Raw genomic sequence first — 15714 nt, 5'->3', positions numbered from 1 at the left:
TCATATTAATAGACTCGTACCACATGTGGTCTTTTGGGACTTACTTCTTTCACTTAGCATAATATTTTCGGGATTCATCCATGTTGTAGCGTGTATCAGTACTGAATTCCTGTTTATTGCTGCATAATATTCTCATATGTAGTTCTACCATGTTTTGTTTATCTTTTCATGAGTTGATGGACGTTTGGATCTTTGACACTTTGCTATTATGAATGATGCTGCTACAAACATTCACATACAGATTTTTGTAAGGACATGTTTGGCTTGGCTGTGCCTAGAAGTAAAATTGCTAGGTTTTTTGTTAACTCTATGCTTAACATTTTGAGGAACTGCCAGACTGTTTTCCAAACTGGTTATATCATTTTACATTCCCTCAATGTATGCAGGTTCCTAATTCTCCACAGTTTTACTTATTATTTCCTGTCTCTCGGATTATAGACATTCTAGCAGTTGTGAAATGGAATCTCATTGTGGTTTGGATTGGCATTTCTCTAATGATTAAGGTTGAGCATCTTCTCATGTGCTTATTGACCATTTGTGTATCTTCTTTGGAAAAACATCCATTTAAATCCTGTGCTCAGTTAAAATTTGGATTGTCTTTTTTTTTGTTCCTACTGAGTTGTGAAGGTTCTTTATATATTCAAGATACAAATCCCTTTTCAGATATATATTTTCCTTCATTCTCTGTGTTGCCTTTTCACTTTTTTGATGGTATCATTTGCAGCATTAAAGTTTTAAATTTGGAGAGGAGGGTGTAGCTCAGTGGTAGAGTGCATGGTTAGTATGCATGAGGTCCCAGGTTCAATCCCCAGTACCTCCATTTAAATAAATAAATAAACCTAATTATCCCCACCAAAATTTAAAAATAATGCTTGAAAAAAGAAGTTTTAAACTTTGATAAAGTCAAAGTTATGTACAAATTTATGTATTTTTTTCTGGACTCAATTTTATTCCAATGGTTTGTGTTACCCTATGCCAGTTCAATGCTATTGATTGCTGAGCTTTGTAGTAAGTTTGAAATTGGGAAATGTGAGTTCTCCAACTTTACTTCTCTTTTTCAAGATTGTTTTGACTATTCTGGATCCCTTGCATTTTCGTATGAACTTTAGGGTTAGCCTGTCAATTTTTGCAAATAATCCAGGTGAGATTTTTGTTGAGGTCTTCTTTCAGTTCTGTCAACAGTGTTTTGTAGTTTTCAACATCTAAGACTTCGACTTCTTTTGTTAAATTTATTCCTAAGTATTTTCTTTATGATACTTTGGCAATGGAATTGTTTTCCTTTTTAATTTTCAAATTTAAAATTTTTAAATTTTTCTTCCAATTTTATTGAGGTGTAATGGCATACAAGACTGCAAAAGTTTAAGGTACATAGCATAATGGTTTGACTTACATACATCATAAAATGATTAAGTTTAGTGAACATCCATCATCTCATAGATACAGAGTAAAAGAAAAAATGTTTTTCCTTGTGGTAAGAACTCAGAATTTACTCTCAAATTTCATTTAACACTCAGCAGTGTTAATTATATTAATCATGCTGTACGTTTCACCCCTAGTATTTACCTATCTTATACCTGAAAGTCTGTACCTTTTGACCACCCTCTTTTAATTCTCCCTCCCTCAACCTCCCACCCCTTGATAATCACAAATCTGATCTCTTTTTTTCTGAGTTTGTTTTTAAAGTATGATTGACTATAACACTGTGTTAGTTCCTGGTACACAGCACAATGGTTTTGATATTTTTGTACATTACAAAGTGATCGCCATGGAATTGTTTCCTTGATTTCATTTTCGGCATGTTCATCGTTGTTGTATGGAGATACAGTTGATTTTTGTATACAACTTTTTACCTTGCAATGTGTTGAATTTATTAGTTCTAATAGGTTTTTTGTGAATTCATTCAGATTTTATATTTACAAGCTCATGACACCTGGAAATAGAGACAGTTTTTCTCCTTTGTAATGTGGATGCATTTTATTTCTTTTTTCCTTGCCTAACTGCTCTGGCTAGGCACCCCAGGATACTGTGGATTAGAAGTGGCCAAAGTGAATATCCCTTTCTTGTTCCTCATCTTAGAAGGAAAGTTTTCAGTCTTTTTCCATTAAGTATATTTATTTGTTTAAAAATTTTTTAATTAAAAATATTTGTGGGGGTAGGTAATTAGGTTTATCTATTTATTTATAACTTTTGGTGGAGGTACCAGGGTTGAACCCACGACCTCGTGCATGCTAGGCACGCACTCTACCACTGAGCTATACCCTCCCCACCAAATATATTTATGATAGATATTTTTAAATCTTTGTCTGCTAAATCTGAAATCTGGGACCCTCAAGGACATTTTCTGTTGGCTGCTTGTCTTCCTCCTGTATATGTGGGATAATTCCCTATTTCTTTGCACGCCTCATTTTTTTGTTGTTGAAAACTGGACGTTTTAAATTATTTACCAACTTTAGTAGTGGATCCTCTTACCATCAACGTTTGTTGTTGCTGTTACCGAGCCAAACTCTGGTCCATTCCCCTGATGCACAGCAAAGTCAATCTACTGACACTGGGTTACGGCAAGGTAATATTTATTGCAGGGCACCAATCAAGAGAGTGGGAGAAAAGCCTCAGTTCTACTCCAATCTGGTCTTTGAGTGAGGGGTTTTTTAAAAGATGAAGAACAAAGAGGCTGAGGTTAATCATCACCTTATGACATTTCTTAATCATAGTTTCAGAGTCAGGATGTCTCTGGTTTAAGATTCTGTGGCTGGGTCCGTGATTTGGGAGTCTGTTAGCTCCTCTTGCCCTGGAGAAACAACCTGAGTTTGTACGTTAATCATGATATTTATAATAGCAACTTTAGTACATTAATAATGTTGTCAAAAACAGCAGTTTTAGTCATCTGATGTTCAGATAGCACAGGATTGAGGTCAGAGGGGATAAGAAAGAAAGAGCATGAAGTCCCTGATAGATTAATCGTAGGCTTGATAGGGGAACTCAGTTTTAGGGGGATTTGGTTTCATTGCTGTCTTTTTTTTCCTTTTTTCCTTTTTGGTGCTTATTTGTTTAGTGACTTTTCTAGGCGAATTCCAGATTCTGTATTCCCTGCAGTATGCAGCCACAGTGTATTCTCCTCGTGTTTTTTTTAAGCACATATTTAAAAGCCTGACTTCTGGGAGTCACTAGCTGGTCATTATAGTTTAATCGTCCACCAGTGATTGGTAAAGATTTTCTTAAATGCCTTGCCTGTATCTCTTCCACCCTTTCCCAAGGGGATCTACAGGAAAGTCACAGCTTTAAGCTCCAGGCAACTAATAAGACAGTCTTAGCGCTCACTTCCTGCTTGGACAGGGTCTTTAAAGTCAACCGAAGGTGAGTGACTTGGGACTTACTCTTTCCTGGATCTTTCCTGGGCACGTCCGTCACCTTGCTCATGCACTTAGCCTTTTAGATCCCCAGGAACTTGTTGGAGCTTTTCAAAATTCCATGTTTTCTGGTTCTCTTGGTTTTCCTTTCAAATTTCCATCCAGTCTTCTGTAAAATCACAGCCTTAAGCATTTGGGAATGTTACTCCAGGTTGCTATTGTTTTGGTAATACCTTGAAGTTAAGGGCTTTTTTTTTTCCTTCTAGGCTGAGTTCTGAGTAAAATAAAATAGCCACAATACCCTGAGTGTAGAAATTTTCTAGAGAGCTGCAAGTTTAGAAAAAAATATATTGATTGATTGACTGTTCTGGGGATGGTTCTTTTAACAGAGTTCCCAAAGCAGTCGGACCTCTCTGTTGAGTGTAAGGCTGCTGGTGTTGGCCACGGTGCCACCGAGCTGGGGAGGGCAGAGGTATGGGAGTATTCTTAAATGTCACAGAGCCTCTCTTAGCAGGATCCAGTCATTTCTTTTGGATAGACAGTTTTCCATTTGTTGCTTTGGTTAATCTCCAAAGTTCTGAAATGATTGATTCTAGTTTTGCCCACACCATCATTTGTTGTTTTAGTGGGAGGGCAAGTTAGCCATGGTCCTCATTCTATCATTCTGGAAGTTGATCTTCCAAATGCTTTACTTTTGCCTTCTCTATTAGAAGTTTGTCATCATTTTGCTGCCTGTGAAGTCACAATTGCCCATCTTCAGAACCTCAAAGACCAAGTGGTCACCACAGTTTGACAGTTTTTGCTGTACTCTGCATGGTCCTGTCATGTGTATTGTTCCCAATTACAGGACATCAACTCAGCAAACCTCCTCTCATCACCCAGATGGAGCAGGAAGATGACATGGAGGCAGCAGAGAGAAGGACTCACCAAGACAGCTGTCCAGGTGAGCCGTGGTCATCTGTGAATGTCTTGCCTACCAGGTCTGGTTGGGGTGAGGAGGAGGTACATTATGAGATGGCAGTTAAGAAACTTAAAAAAATACCCTTTACATTTAAGGGGAAAGCAGAGACCATGTGGTGTGCTCTTCCTCGTGTAGTTTCAGCTTCCCCTCATCTTTCACTTTTTACCTATCATTTCATACTTTCCTGTGCTTTGAGAGAAAGACCTGGCTTGCTCTTTGGTATTTACATTTGAAATCATTATCTGATTCTTCCCACTTTGCATATGTAATAACAGCCTTTACCTGTCAGCATGACTTTCAGTCATGATAGAATCATTCCTTAGTAAATGACGTGAAATACTAAACAAGGGAGGTACCATTAATTACTTTCATCATGAGTGGCTTCGTCTTTCACATTGTTGTCCTACGTTTAGGGTCAGTAATCAAAGGGAAAGCCACATGGGCCTTCCTTTTTTATTTATTTTTTTTGTCATCATCATCTCACCACTCCACGCTCTAGAAGCTTGAGGTGATGTTTCCCGTTTGTTTCCGATTGGGTCTGGGCATTACCTGCTTTTTGTCAACATATTGTCACTTGTCTTTTCCAAAACTTTCCCCTACTTTGTTCAGGTGAAATGATTCTCCTTAAAACCAAACAATCACCGAATAAGCAAGGTGTTTTGGAGAAATGCACACTCAATGGCAAGAAGGTAAGATTCAGATGGGGTAATTTCTTGTCTTCCGCATGAGAAGTCTAGAATTCTATATAACCGAAAAGAACTAGGGGGTGATTGAGGCAAGTGGTATCACTCACTTCACCAACAGAAAGCAGCAGATTCTCTAAGTGTTGATTGGAGGGAGATTCATAACCTAGCTCCAAAAATGGTTACAGAGAATCTCCAAAGAAAATGTTTTCATAATGGACTTAGATATTCAGTGTTTACGATGTAATTCATTCTAAGGCAGTTTCATGTTAAAGCTGCTGAAGAGGCTTCAGTGGAGCCATCTGGTATACCAGTCAGCTTATTCAAGCTGATAAACTCAAACTGCATATTCACTAGGAAAATGTTAAATTCTAATACTGATAAAGTGATTGTTAGACATGTCAGAATTTATATTGGGGGAGATTCTCAATCAATATAATGAACATGATAAATCTTGTGATCAAAACTCATATTTTAATCAACAGGAACAAACTCACAGAGGCAGTCCCACTAAATGCAGTGGAATTGTTGAAGCTTTGAGCATGAAATCTAGCATTGCCCAGAATATGAGAATTTTCCCTGGAGAGAAACCCCATCAACACCTTGACTCTGAAGAACCCCTCAGAGATTGTTCACATCTTAAGCCACACGGGAGAATTCTTCCTGGGGAGAATTCTTATGAATGTAACAAAGATAAAAATGCCTTCACCAGGAGCCCTTACTTAGCTGTGCACGAGGGACAGCGCAGAGGAAAGAAACCCTATGAATGCAGTGACTATGGGAAAGTCTTAAATTCAATCTCACATCTTGAGAAGCATGAAAAAAATCACATTGGAGAGAAATCTTTTGCATGTAGTCAGTGTGGTAAAGTGCTACAGAGCAACTCGTCCATTCAGTTGCACATGAGAACCCACACTGGAGAAAAGCCTTTCAAGTGTAATCAGTGTGGGAAAGCCTTCAGCTCCAGTTCTTACCTTACACGCCACAGGAGAATTCACACTGGGGAGAAGCCCTATGAGTGCCGTCACTGTGGGAAAACCTTCAGAGACAGCTCACTTCTCAGGCAACACTCGGGTACTCATTCAGAAGAAAAACCCTACAAATGTAATCAGTGTAGCAAAACCTTCAGTAGAAGCTCTAGGCTGTTGATGCACCAGATAACACATACTGGGGAGAAACCCTATACATGCAGTGATTGTGGGAAAGCCTTCAGTGTTCTCCCATACTTTAAAAGACATAAGAGAATCCACACTGGAGAGAAATCTATTGAATGTAGCCAGTGTGGAAAAGCACTAAGCAGTCAGTCATCTCTTAAGACACACCTGAGAATACATACTGGAGAGAAACCCTACACATGTGATCAGTGCGGGAAAGCTTTTAGACTGAGCTGTACCCTTATCACACACAAGAAGATTCATACTGGAGAGAGACCCTGTAAGTGCAATGACTGTGGGAAAGCTTTCAGGGATCACTCATGCCTTAAAGAACATGTACGAATTCACACTGGAGAAAGACCCTTTACATGTAATCAGTGTGGAAAAGCCTTCAGAGTGAAATCTTTCCTTGTTTTACACAAGAAAATTCACATGAGGATGACACCTGAATGTCAGGAATGTGGGAAAACCTTCCGCGGTCTCTTATCTTATAGGAGACATATGAAAAAACACACAAGGGACAAGAAACCTTTTAAGTGCAGTGAGTGTGGAAAAGCTTTTAGCAGACATGCGTCCCTTACAATACACAAGAGAACACACACTGGGGAGAAACCCTATGAGTGTAATCAGTGTGGGAAATGCTTCAGTGTAAAGTGTAACCTCAATGTGCACAAAAGAATACATACTGGAGAAAAACCCTATAAATGCAGTGTTTGTGGGCGAACTTACAGTAAGCCCTTATCCCTTCAGCGTCATGAGAGAACTCATGCAAAATAAATCCCCTTTTAATGGCATCCTCTTTCAGTGAACTTTCAGACTTTAAGACTTACAGCCAAATAAATGCTAACCAAAGAGATCTGGTTGTGAGGAATGTGAGAAAGCCTCTGAGTCATACATTTGTGAAAGAAACCTAAGTTATGCAATGACTGCAAAATCTATTCATTCATTATCCCTTAGAAGATTTGTGATAACACTGAAGGGGAAATCTTTTAATATTGTTAAGGCTTGTTTCTTGAGAAAAATAAACACCTAATGTTTTAAGCCACCATGTTTTCTGTGTGTTCTTTTGGGGGTGTGTGTGTGGTGTGGTGGTGGTGGTGGTGGAAGGTTTTTGGTTTTTTTCTAGCTGACTACAGTCACCAACCAGTATGGTGCACAGAAGATCAGTTTTTTTTAATCAATTTTTATATATGGTAACAAAATTGAGTATTTGGTACAGGAATGTATGTTTAATAGATATTTACCTATTAAACAAAGCTTTTTTGAGAAGGGGTGTTGAAGTACATATGTATATAGTTTTAAAATATCTTATTCAGTTTCTTTTCATAAATGTTGCAGCAAACTTAATTTTCAGCAACAACGTTTGCGAACCCTTTTCCTATATTGTCATCAATCACTGTCATCTTTTTTTTAATTGAGGGCTAGTTGATTTACACTGTTGTGTTAGTTTCTGGTGTACAGGATAGTGATTCAGTTATATATACATTCAGTTATTTATATTATTTTCATGTTTTTCACTATAGGTTATTACAAGCTATTGAATATGGGTCTCTGTGATATACAGTAGGACCTTGTTGTTTATCTATTTAGTATATAGTAGTTTGTATCTGCTAATTGCAAGCTCCTAATTTATTCCTCCCAGATAAATCTCTTAAGCTGTGCTTACATATCATCCATACACTTACACACTTTATGTCTCCTAACCTACCATTTGCTGCACAAGGTCTGTAATGAATCTCCCTGTGAAGATTATGAATGGTTAAATTCTCCTTGGAATTCTGAGCTTTTTACAGCACATTTTGTTGGTTTCATTTAACATGTCCAAGAATGCACAACTCCATGAATTTTTATAGGTACAACAGTCTATATTAACTCCTACAGACACTGGTCAAGATACACAACATTGTCAGCACCTGAGAATTGTCTTTAATGTTCTCTTTCCATCACCAATCACCCTGATTCCTCTCACCATGATGTAAGTACTCTATGGAATCATGTATTTTTAAAACAATTTTATTGAGGTATACTTTAACATACCATACCCGCCTCTTGGGAAGTGTAAAATTCAGTCATTTTTGGTATGTTTGCAGAGTTATGTGCATTCTTGTACCTGATACCATATGTTATCATTCGTGACTGGCTCCTTCTGTTCCACATTTTGTTTTCAGGATTCATTTTTGCTGTTTTATTTAGAAGGAGTTTAATTCCAGTGTTGCATAGTTTTCCACGGAATGGATATGAACACTTTATCATTTAACCATTTTGGACATTTGAGTTGTTTATAGCTAAGGTAGTTTAGTTCTGCCATGAGCATTTTTGTATGTATCTTTTGATTCACAATTGTATATATTTTTGTTAGGAGTGCAGCTTCTGGGCTGTATGTAATACATACGGTCATATAATACTGCCAGTTTTCCAAAGTAGTTGCACCAATTTACATTCCCAGTATCTTGCCAATATTCCACATTGCCCTTTGCATTTTGCCCATTTTGATGAGTATGTAGTGCTATATTTTGATTGTTAAGATTTTAAAAACTTTTATTTTGAACTACTTTCACCCTTAGAGGAAAGTTGAAGAGGTGGTACAGAGCACTGCTATATGTTCCTGAGGGTTTCCCAATATTAATGCAGTCAGTTTAGCAATTGTTTCCTTTGTGATAGTGCTGCTTTGTGATTTCTTTGAGGTTGTTGATTTATGTCTTTTTCATGCAACCTCTAAATGCCTCTCCAAGTAATTAGTGAATTGGTTTCCTTGCTACTTCTTTCCTGCAGTAGTACTAACCTCATTAATATAGGGACTTTAAGAAAGGAGAAGTTTTCTTAAGTGAAGATGACATGATACATTCTTCACATCTCTGAGGCTCTGTCCCTGTGGGGACTTACACCACCCTGGTTCTCTGGTCCTTTAGTGATCATCTCTGGCTCAGAGAAGGCTGGGAATTGGTCTAAGGAGAAGCCCATCTCTTCCCTTCAGGGTAGATCCAAGAATCCCAGAATGAGTTTCCCTGGAGGTGAGAAGAAATAGGTAGGAAGAAACTGACAAATACCCGTCCTCTTAGGGTCAGGAAGCCAGCCATCCAGGAGTTCTCCCTTCTAAGAGTTGTGCTCCTTAAGGATCTGAGCTGCCTTGGGGAAGAAATGACAGTACACATTTGGCTAATGAGGAGCTTTGGAAATTGAGCCCCTGGGGTCACAGAGACTGCAAATAGTCTACCTGTGACCGTTCTACTCAACAGCCCTACTCAGGTCAGGAAACAGCACACTGCTGTCTCCTTCTGAGGTATTCCCTCTTGCCCAGGAGCCGATTTCCTTACTTGGACCACCTGCCCTTCCTAGGGACAGATTTTCTATCCCCGTCTTTCAATATCCAGAGGAAAGGTGAATTACTCATGGATGGCTCCAGTGTAATCTGAAGTGCCCCCAATAAATGCAGTGAGAAGTGCATTGAACAATTTATCTTTTTTAACCAGCCTGTCTGGAGGACATCCAAGAGGTAAGAGAAGGTTCAGTGGAGTTAGGTTATATATGAGATTCCAAATTTTTTATCCTTTTCTTCCTATATGCACTTTCCTGCCTCCGTCCAATTTGCAATCAGCTTTCATCACTTATGGTTCCTATCCTACTCTGTCTTCTAAATTCCAGGGAATCCTTCTCCACCTGAGCATAAATTATCCCTTTCAGAAATCTGGCAGATATTCTCCATTTCTCTAGTTTCCGTCCTTTTTTTAATTTTTTGTTTTTGGTTGGTTGGGTTTGTGTGTGTGTGTGTGTATGTGTGAATGGGGCTGGGGTGGAGTGAGTTTAGCTTCTCAGTTTTCCCATTCCTAGTTCCAGAATGGGTTAAACACAAAAGTCAAAGTGATTAAATATTTCAGAAGACAGTATGTGAAGGTATTTTTATGACCTCAGAGAAGTTAAGCATTTCTTAAGAGGATAACACAATCCAAAAGTTAAAGACTGAGAAATTCAAGCACTTTAAATGTAAGCAATTAAAACAAGTGACTCAAGAATGAAAATTTGATGAAAACAAATATATGTATATATATGCATGACTGGGACATTGAGCTGTACACCAGAGATTGACACATTGTAACTGATGATACTTCAATTAAAAAAATTTTTTAAAAGAATTAAAATTCAGAATTGTTCTTCCAATATAATGAAAAAATCAGGGCAAATAAACTTCCAGTGAAATATTTCCAAATATTTCAATATCACCCCATCAATATCAATGTGATTTTATTCTCAGTACAGAAATAAACAACATTTAATATATTCCAGTACTCTTCAAAAGTCAGTCCTTCTCCCCTGCTCCCCTCTAACCACCATTCTACTTTCTATCTTTATGAATTTACCTATTCTAGGTACTTTATAACTGAAATCATACAATATTTGTCCTTTTCTGCCTAGCTTATTTCACGTAGCATAATGTTTTCAAGGTTTATCCATGTTGTAGCCTGTGTCAGAATTTCATTCCTTCTTATAAACCTGAAATAAATAAATTTCACACCTACAATTATAACCAGGCTTTCTAATATCATTGATTACATAGATATGCATTGGTTATATTTTTTTGTGTGTGTGAAAAAGGAATACTGGAATTCAGTTAAAGAAGGATGATGTGTCCACATCACAGTGTTGCACTATACGTGAAACAGATGTGAGCAGAAACAGGTGGAGAAGTGAATGGTGAACATTTGGCCTCATAAGCATCAGGGAATCAACAACCACTTTGGATTTTTCCATTATATCTTCTTGGTCTTTAAGAATTTGTACTGCCCTGCCATCCAGATGATAAAATCATTTGGCCAATGAGGACCTTTGGATATTGATCCTCCAGAGGTACAGAGACTAGAAATTGTGTGTGACAACCTCACTCAATAGCCCTTCCCTGGTAAAGAAACAGTACACCTATGCCTCCTCCCGGAGATGATCCCTGTAGCCCAGGAGCCTGGTGCTTCACTCAGTCCCTCTCCTCTCATAGAGCTTCAGTCTCCATCATTCAACATCTAGGAGAGACACATCATTGCATCTCTAGGAGAGAGTCCATCCTTGCACGGTGACATCATCCAGGTAACCTAATTTCCTCCTTTGATGTTGGGAAATGAGGGCAGGGGTTTTACTACAAATTTATCCAGGGGAAACCATGAGGAGAGTACATGCATAAAATGTTTAGAACCAAGGCATTCACTTGCCTATTGCCTGTCTTCTGTCTTGACATGTTCCCTTGAACCCCCTCCAATCCTCAAACAGCTCTCCTTCTGTGAGTCTCCTACTCGCTGTCCCCAATGGCGAAGACTGTTTTCCTCAGCAGGAATAGGATCATTTACAAACATGATGATTGCTTGAATTGTTGCTACTATTTAATTTCAGCTTTGTAGTGGTTTCAAGGAGAAGGAGTCTTGGGCAGTTTCACCATATCTTCCAGTTCTGGGTTTTCTTTTTTATTATTATTATTTATTTTTTAAATTTTTTTGTTGATGGGGAAGGTAATTACGTTTATTTGTTTATTTTTAGAGGAGGTACTGGGGATTGAACCCAGGACCTCATGCATGCTGAGCATGCACTTTACCACTGAGCTATACCTCCCCTCAAGTTCTGGGTTTTATTTTTTTTTATTTTATTTTTTTTCAAATTGCTCACATTGGAATTTTAATAGAAATCATTAGCAGTTTATAAACAGTACATATGAAACAGCCTAGAATATTTCCCAAGTTAGAACTGAAAACACAGCATTTGTAGCTGAGAGATGAAAGTGCAAATTCTGGCTTAGACATTGAGGAACTAGTACTTGTTAAAATCACATGATTTCCCAGCAATTCTCATTTTTTGGTGTAGAGCCATGATCAAGGTAATCAAGGTAATAAATAAAGATTTGTATGTAAATATACATAAATAGCATACAAAATTGCTATATACAGTCCAGTGCTATTTCAAATGTTGATGTTTTTATTTTAATTCCTTCCAGTCACATGAGCTTCTGCCAAAGGGCAGTAAGAAAAACCGGCATCACATGTTTTCAGCATCTCTTATGTCTTTTCTTAAATGTATGCTTGTACATTTCCTTTTTGTATTTATTCCTCTTTTTACGAAACCATTGCTTTATCTGTTTTTCTGTCATGCTAAACTGAAATGCCAGGGATGCAGTAAGTGCTGTTGTGGGATTTTTGATTAATTTAAACGTTGCCCAAAGAGTGTGCATGAGAGGTTTGCCGACTATCCTGTTCCAGGGATTTTGTTCTTCATTTTCCTCTTCTTTTTCTTCTTCCTCCTTCTCTTGTTCCTTTTCCAGTTTCCCCTTTACATCCTCTTCCATTTCTCCTTCATCTCTTTCTGTCCATCTTTTCTTTCCCCCTTTTTCAACCTGAAGATGTGATTGCTCAGGATTTTGATCATGAGACATCGCTGGTTGTTTCTGTACAGCAGGATCGTCTGAGTTGTGTAGGAAGCCTCTTTCATGTCTCTCTGTGCCCTGGAGATGTTGCAGTTGGTCATCTTGTGCTAAAATTTGTAGTACTGAACTCATGGTCTCTTCCAAGCTCATGCCTTCGACGTCGCCCTCCAGGGGCTGATTTACATTGCACTTCAGGCCAGTGCAGTTCTTCTGTGAACTAGATGTGCCCGTGTGGCTCCAACTTTCTAGTTTTGTGACATTGTCACCAGCTTCCAGTGCTTGATGACAGAGGTCCATGATTGTCTTGCTTTGGGTTTTCTCCCCTAGATGTTATCAGTCAATCTCTGCTTGATTTTCAGAGAGAAAATACTCAGCACCAGTTTTACCAAAAAAAAAAAAAAAGGTCTTGAAATATCAGGAGCTCTCTCCACCTTGAAGGCTTTCTTCTCATGGCTTCCAGGACACCATCCTTTCCTGAGATTCCTTCTGTGTTGGTGGCTGCTCCTTCAAAGTTTGTTTTTTTGTTCCTTCTCTTTCTTCCTGGACCTCCTACATCTCTTAGGGCTCAAGTTCTGGGTTTTAAACACACCTTTGTATTGTCTCTGTTGCAGGCTTTGCGTTCCCTGGGAAAGAGGTGGCCATCCAGATAGACTCATCAGCCTGACTACGTGAGTCTCTCAATAAAGTTACCAAATGTTTGAAATAATCAGAAAAACACAGATAGTGTGATTTTTAAAATGACCATTTCTCAACCCTTTCCAGAGTTCACAAATGTTGACACGCTGCTTTATTAACTTCAGGTCTTTTTTTCAAAGTGACATGCATATGGAAGGCATCCCTCCCATCCATCCCTTCCCTTCTCGAGATGGTGTTTGCCTCTTGTGATGCTCATGCTGCTGATTAGGGACCACATCCTTCCCATCAGATTCATCAACAGCATGGAACCCAGAAACCAAACAGATGTTTCAGAATTTCTTCTCCTGAGACTGACAGAGGATCCAGAACTAAAGATCGTCTTCTTCAGACTGTTCCTGTCCATGTACCTGGTCACGGTCCTGGGAAACCTGCTCATTGTCCTGGCTGTCCTCTCTGACTCCCACCTCCACACCCCCATGTACTTCTTTCTCTCCAATCTGTCCTTTACTGACATCTGTTTAAGCACATCCCTGATGCCAAAGATCCTGGTGAACATCCAAGCACAGACTCAGAGCATCACATACACAGGCTGCCTCACTCAGATCTGCTTTGTCCTGACTTTTGTTTGTTGGGATAATTTTCTCCTTTTAGCAATGGCCTATGACCGCTATGTGGCTATTTGTCACCCGCTGAGATACACAGTCGTCATGAAGCCTCGCCTCTGTGTTCTGCTGGTTCTGCTGTCCTTGTTCATTAGCACTGCAGACGCCCTGCTCCACAGTCTGATGGTGTTGCGACTGTCCTTCTGCGCAGACCTTGAAATCCCCCTCTTCTTCTGTGAAGTTGTTCAGGTCATCAAACTTGCGTGTTCTGATGCCCTCCTCAATAACATCCTGATACATTTTTCAGCCTATGTGTTTGCTGGTGTTCCCCTTTGTGGAATAATTTTCTCTTATATTCAAATTGTCTCCTCTGTTTTGAGAATGCCATCATCAGGTAGAAGGTATAAAGCTTTTTCCACTTGTGGGTCTCACCTCTCAGTTGTCTCCTTGTTCTACGGGACAGCTTTTGGGGTGTACATCAGTTCTGCAGTTACTGACTCTTCCAGGAAGACTGCAGTGGCTTCACTGATGTACACGGTGGTCACTCCCATGATGAACCCCTTCATCTACAGCCTGAGGAACAGAGACATGAAGGGAGCTTTGAGGAGACTCATTGGGAGGGTACCCTCTTCTCTGTGATTATATCATCAGTTTTGGGATGAGTTTCACTAGAATAAATCAAAGTTAAAGGAAACTAATGAGCTAAAGTGCCTGACCCATCCATCACAATTTCTACTTAAATGAATAGATAACACAATGGCTAAGTGCATTTTAACTTAGGGTTAAAACCTGACTTGATTTTTTTTTAGCTCTTTGATGTTTAATACAAGATTTCTGTTCTCTAAGATAAGCATTTGGTTAGGGTCTATAGAAGCTGAATCTGAGGCAGATGTTCTTGGAATAGTGATTTTGTGGGCAATGTCTTCAGCACAAGGGAAGTGGTAAAGGTGGATAGGTCAAGGGAAGGATTTAAACAGGTCCATGATCATAGCAGAGACTAGAATCTGCCTGACTGCATGAATAGCACTATGTGAATTGCACCCCAGAGTGAAGCCTACTGTGCGACATGGTGGTTGATCTTTTGTACTCCAGTTCAGGAATTCCTGAGATGGTCACTAGTAAACTGGACATTTATGGAGCAACATCTTCATCCACAATACTCAGCTTCACCATCTGTAAAAGTGCTATGATTAGATTATCCCAGTGGTTTGAACTAACTGAGAGAGATTTGAACTTGATCAGTAAGGAAGCCTTTCTTTCTAAGAAGAGAAAGAAATCCTGGCTCTAATATACTCACACGACACTCATAGTAAACATGGGAAATTTTATTTAAAATTAGGAATACGGAAGGGCCTTTCCTCAATTTTAATTGTTAAAATATCATATACAAAGTAGTGCTTAAAATATATGTGTAGGTCTGCAAGAACAGTAACATAATAGCCATGCATGTACCTACCCTGAAGTTAAAAATAAAGCAATGCCATCATTGTAGAATGCAACTCTTCCTCAACTTGTATCACCCTCTTCTCCCACTGACAGATACAACCCTGAATGTTTTAAACAGTAAATGAATGAACTTTATTTTTAGAGCAGTTTTAGGTTTACATCAACTTGAGCACATAGTGCAGAGTTTCCATGTACCCACTTCCCCTACATGTACCACCTCCCCAATATTGACAGCCTGCTCCAAAGTGGTCCATGTGTTACAATTGATGAACCTACGCAGACACATCATTGTGACCCAAAGTCCATAGTTTACATCAGGATTCACTCTTCTTTATTTTTAAAAAAATTTTTAAGGGAGGTAAACCCAGGACCTTGTGCATGTTAAGCATGTGCCCTGCCACTAAGCTATACTGCCCCTCCCCAGGATTCACTCTTGGTGTTGTACATTTTATGGGTTTTGACTGATGTATAATGACATGTATCTATAATTG

General features: G+C 38.9%; 2 protein-coding genes across 10 annotated transcripts in view; both read left to right on the top strand.

The window, feature by feature from the left end:
* LOC116285083 (uncharacterized) overlaps positions 1-7190 on the top strand; it is a 75952-nt gene extending 68762 nt beyond the window's left edge. For 7 of the 8 annotated variants that reach the window (XM_072947620.1, XM_072947616.1, XM_072947622.1 and 4 more), the window contains 3 exons: positions 4195-4290; positions 4918-4997; positions 5477-7190. In XM_072947620.1, the coding sequence (XP_072803721.1) occupies positions 4195-4290; positions 4918-4997; positions 5477-6922 (1622 nt within the window). In that variant the 3' untranslated portion in view covers positions 6923-7190. The remainder of the gene's footprint in view (positions 1-4194; positions 4291-4917; positions 4998-5476) is intronic. The other variant, XM_072947623.1, reaches the window with a different exon arrangement.
* A 5196-nt stretch (positions 7191-12386) lies between these two features.
* On the top strand, positions 12387-14416 carry LOC116279877 (olfactory receptor 7G1-like). 2 transcript variants are annotated; one of them, XM_072947006.1, is made up of 2 exons: positions 12387-12436; positions 13477-14416. In XM_072947006.1, exon 2 carries the CDS (start codon positions 13478-13480, stop codon positions 14414-14416), a length of 939 nt encoding a protein of 312 aa, XP_072803107.1. In that variant the 5' UTR covers positions 12387-12436; position 13477. The 2 variants fall into 2 exon arrangements, with proteins under 2 accessions (XP_072803107.1, XP_072803106.1); XM_072947005.1 differs by lacking the exon at positions 12387-12436 and having other exon boundaries at positions 13430-14416.
* Positions 14417-15714: the final 1298 nt, after the last annotated feature.

This window comes from Vicugna pacos, chromosome 22 (assembly GCF_048564905.1).
Source record: "Vicugna pacos chromosome 22, VicPac4, whole genome shotgun sequence".
NCBI classification, from domain to species: Eukaryota; Metazoa; Chordata; class Mammalia; order Artiodactyla; family Camelidae; genus Vicugna; species Vicugna pacos.
The sequence above is the reverse complement of the archived record's forward strand: the minus strand, read 5'-3'. Positions and strand labels throughout refer to the sequence as shown.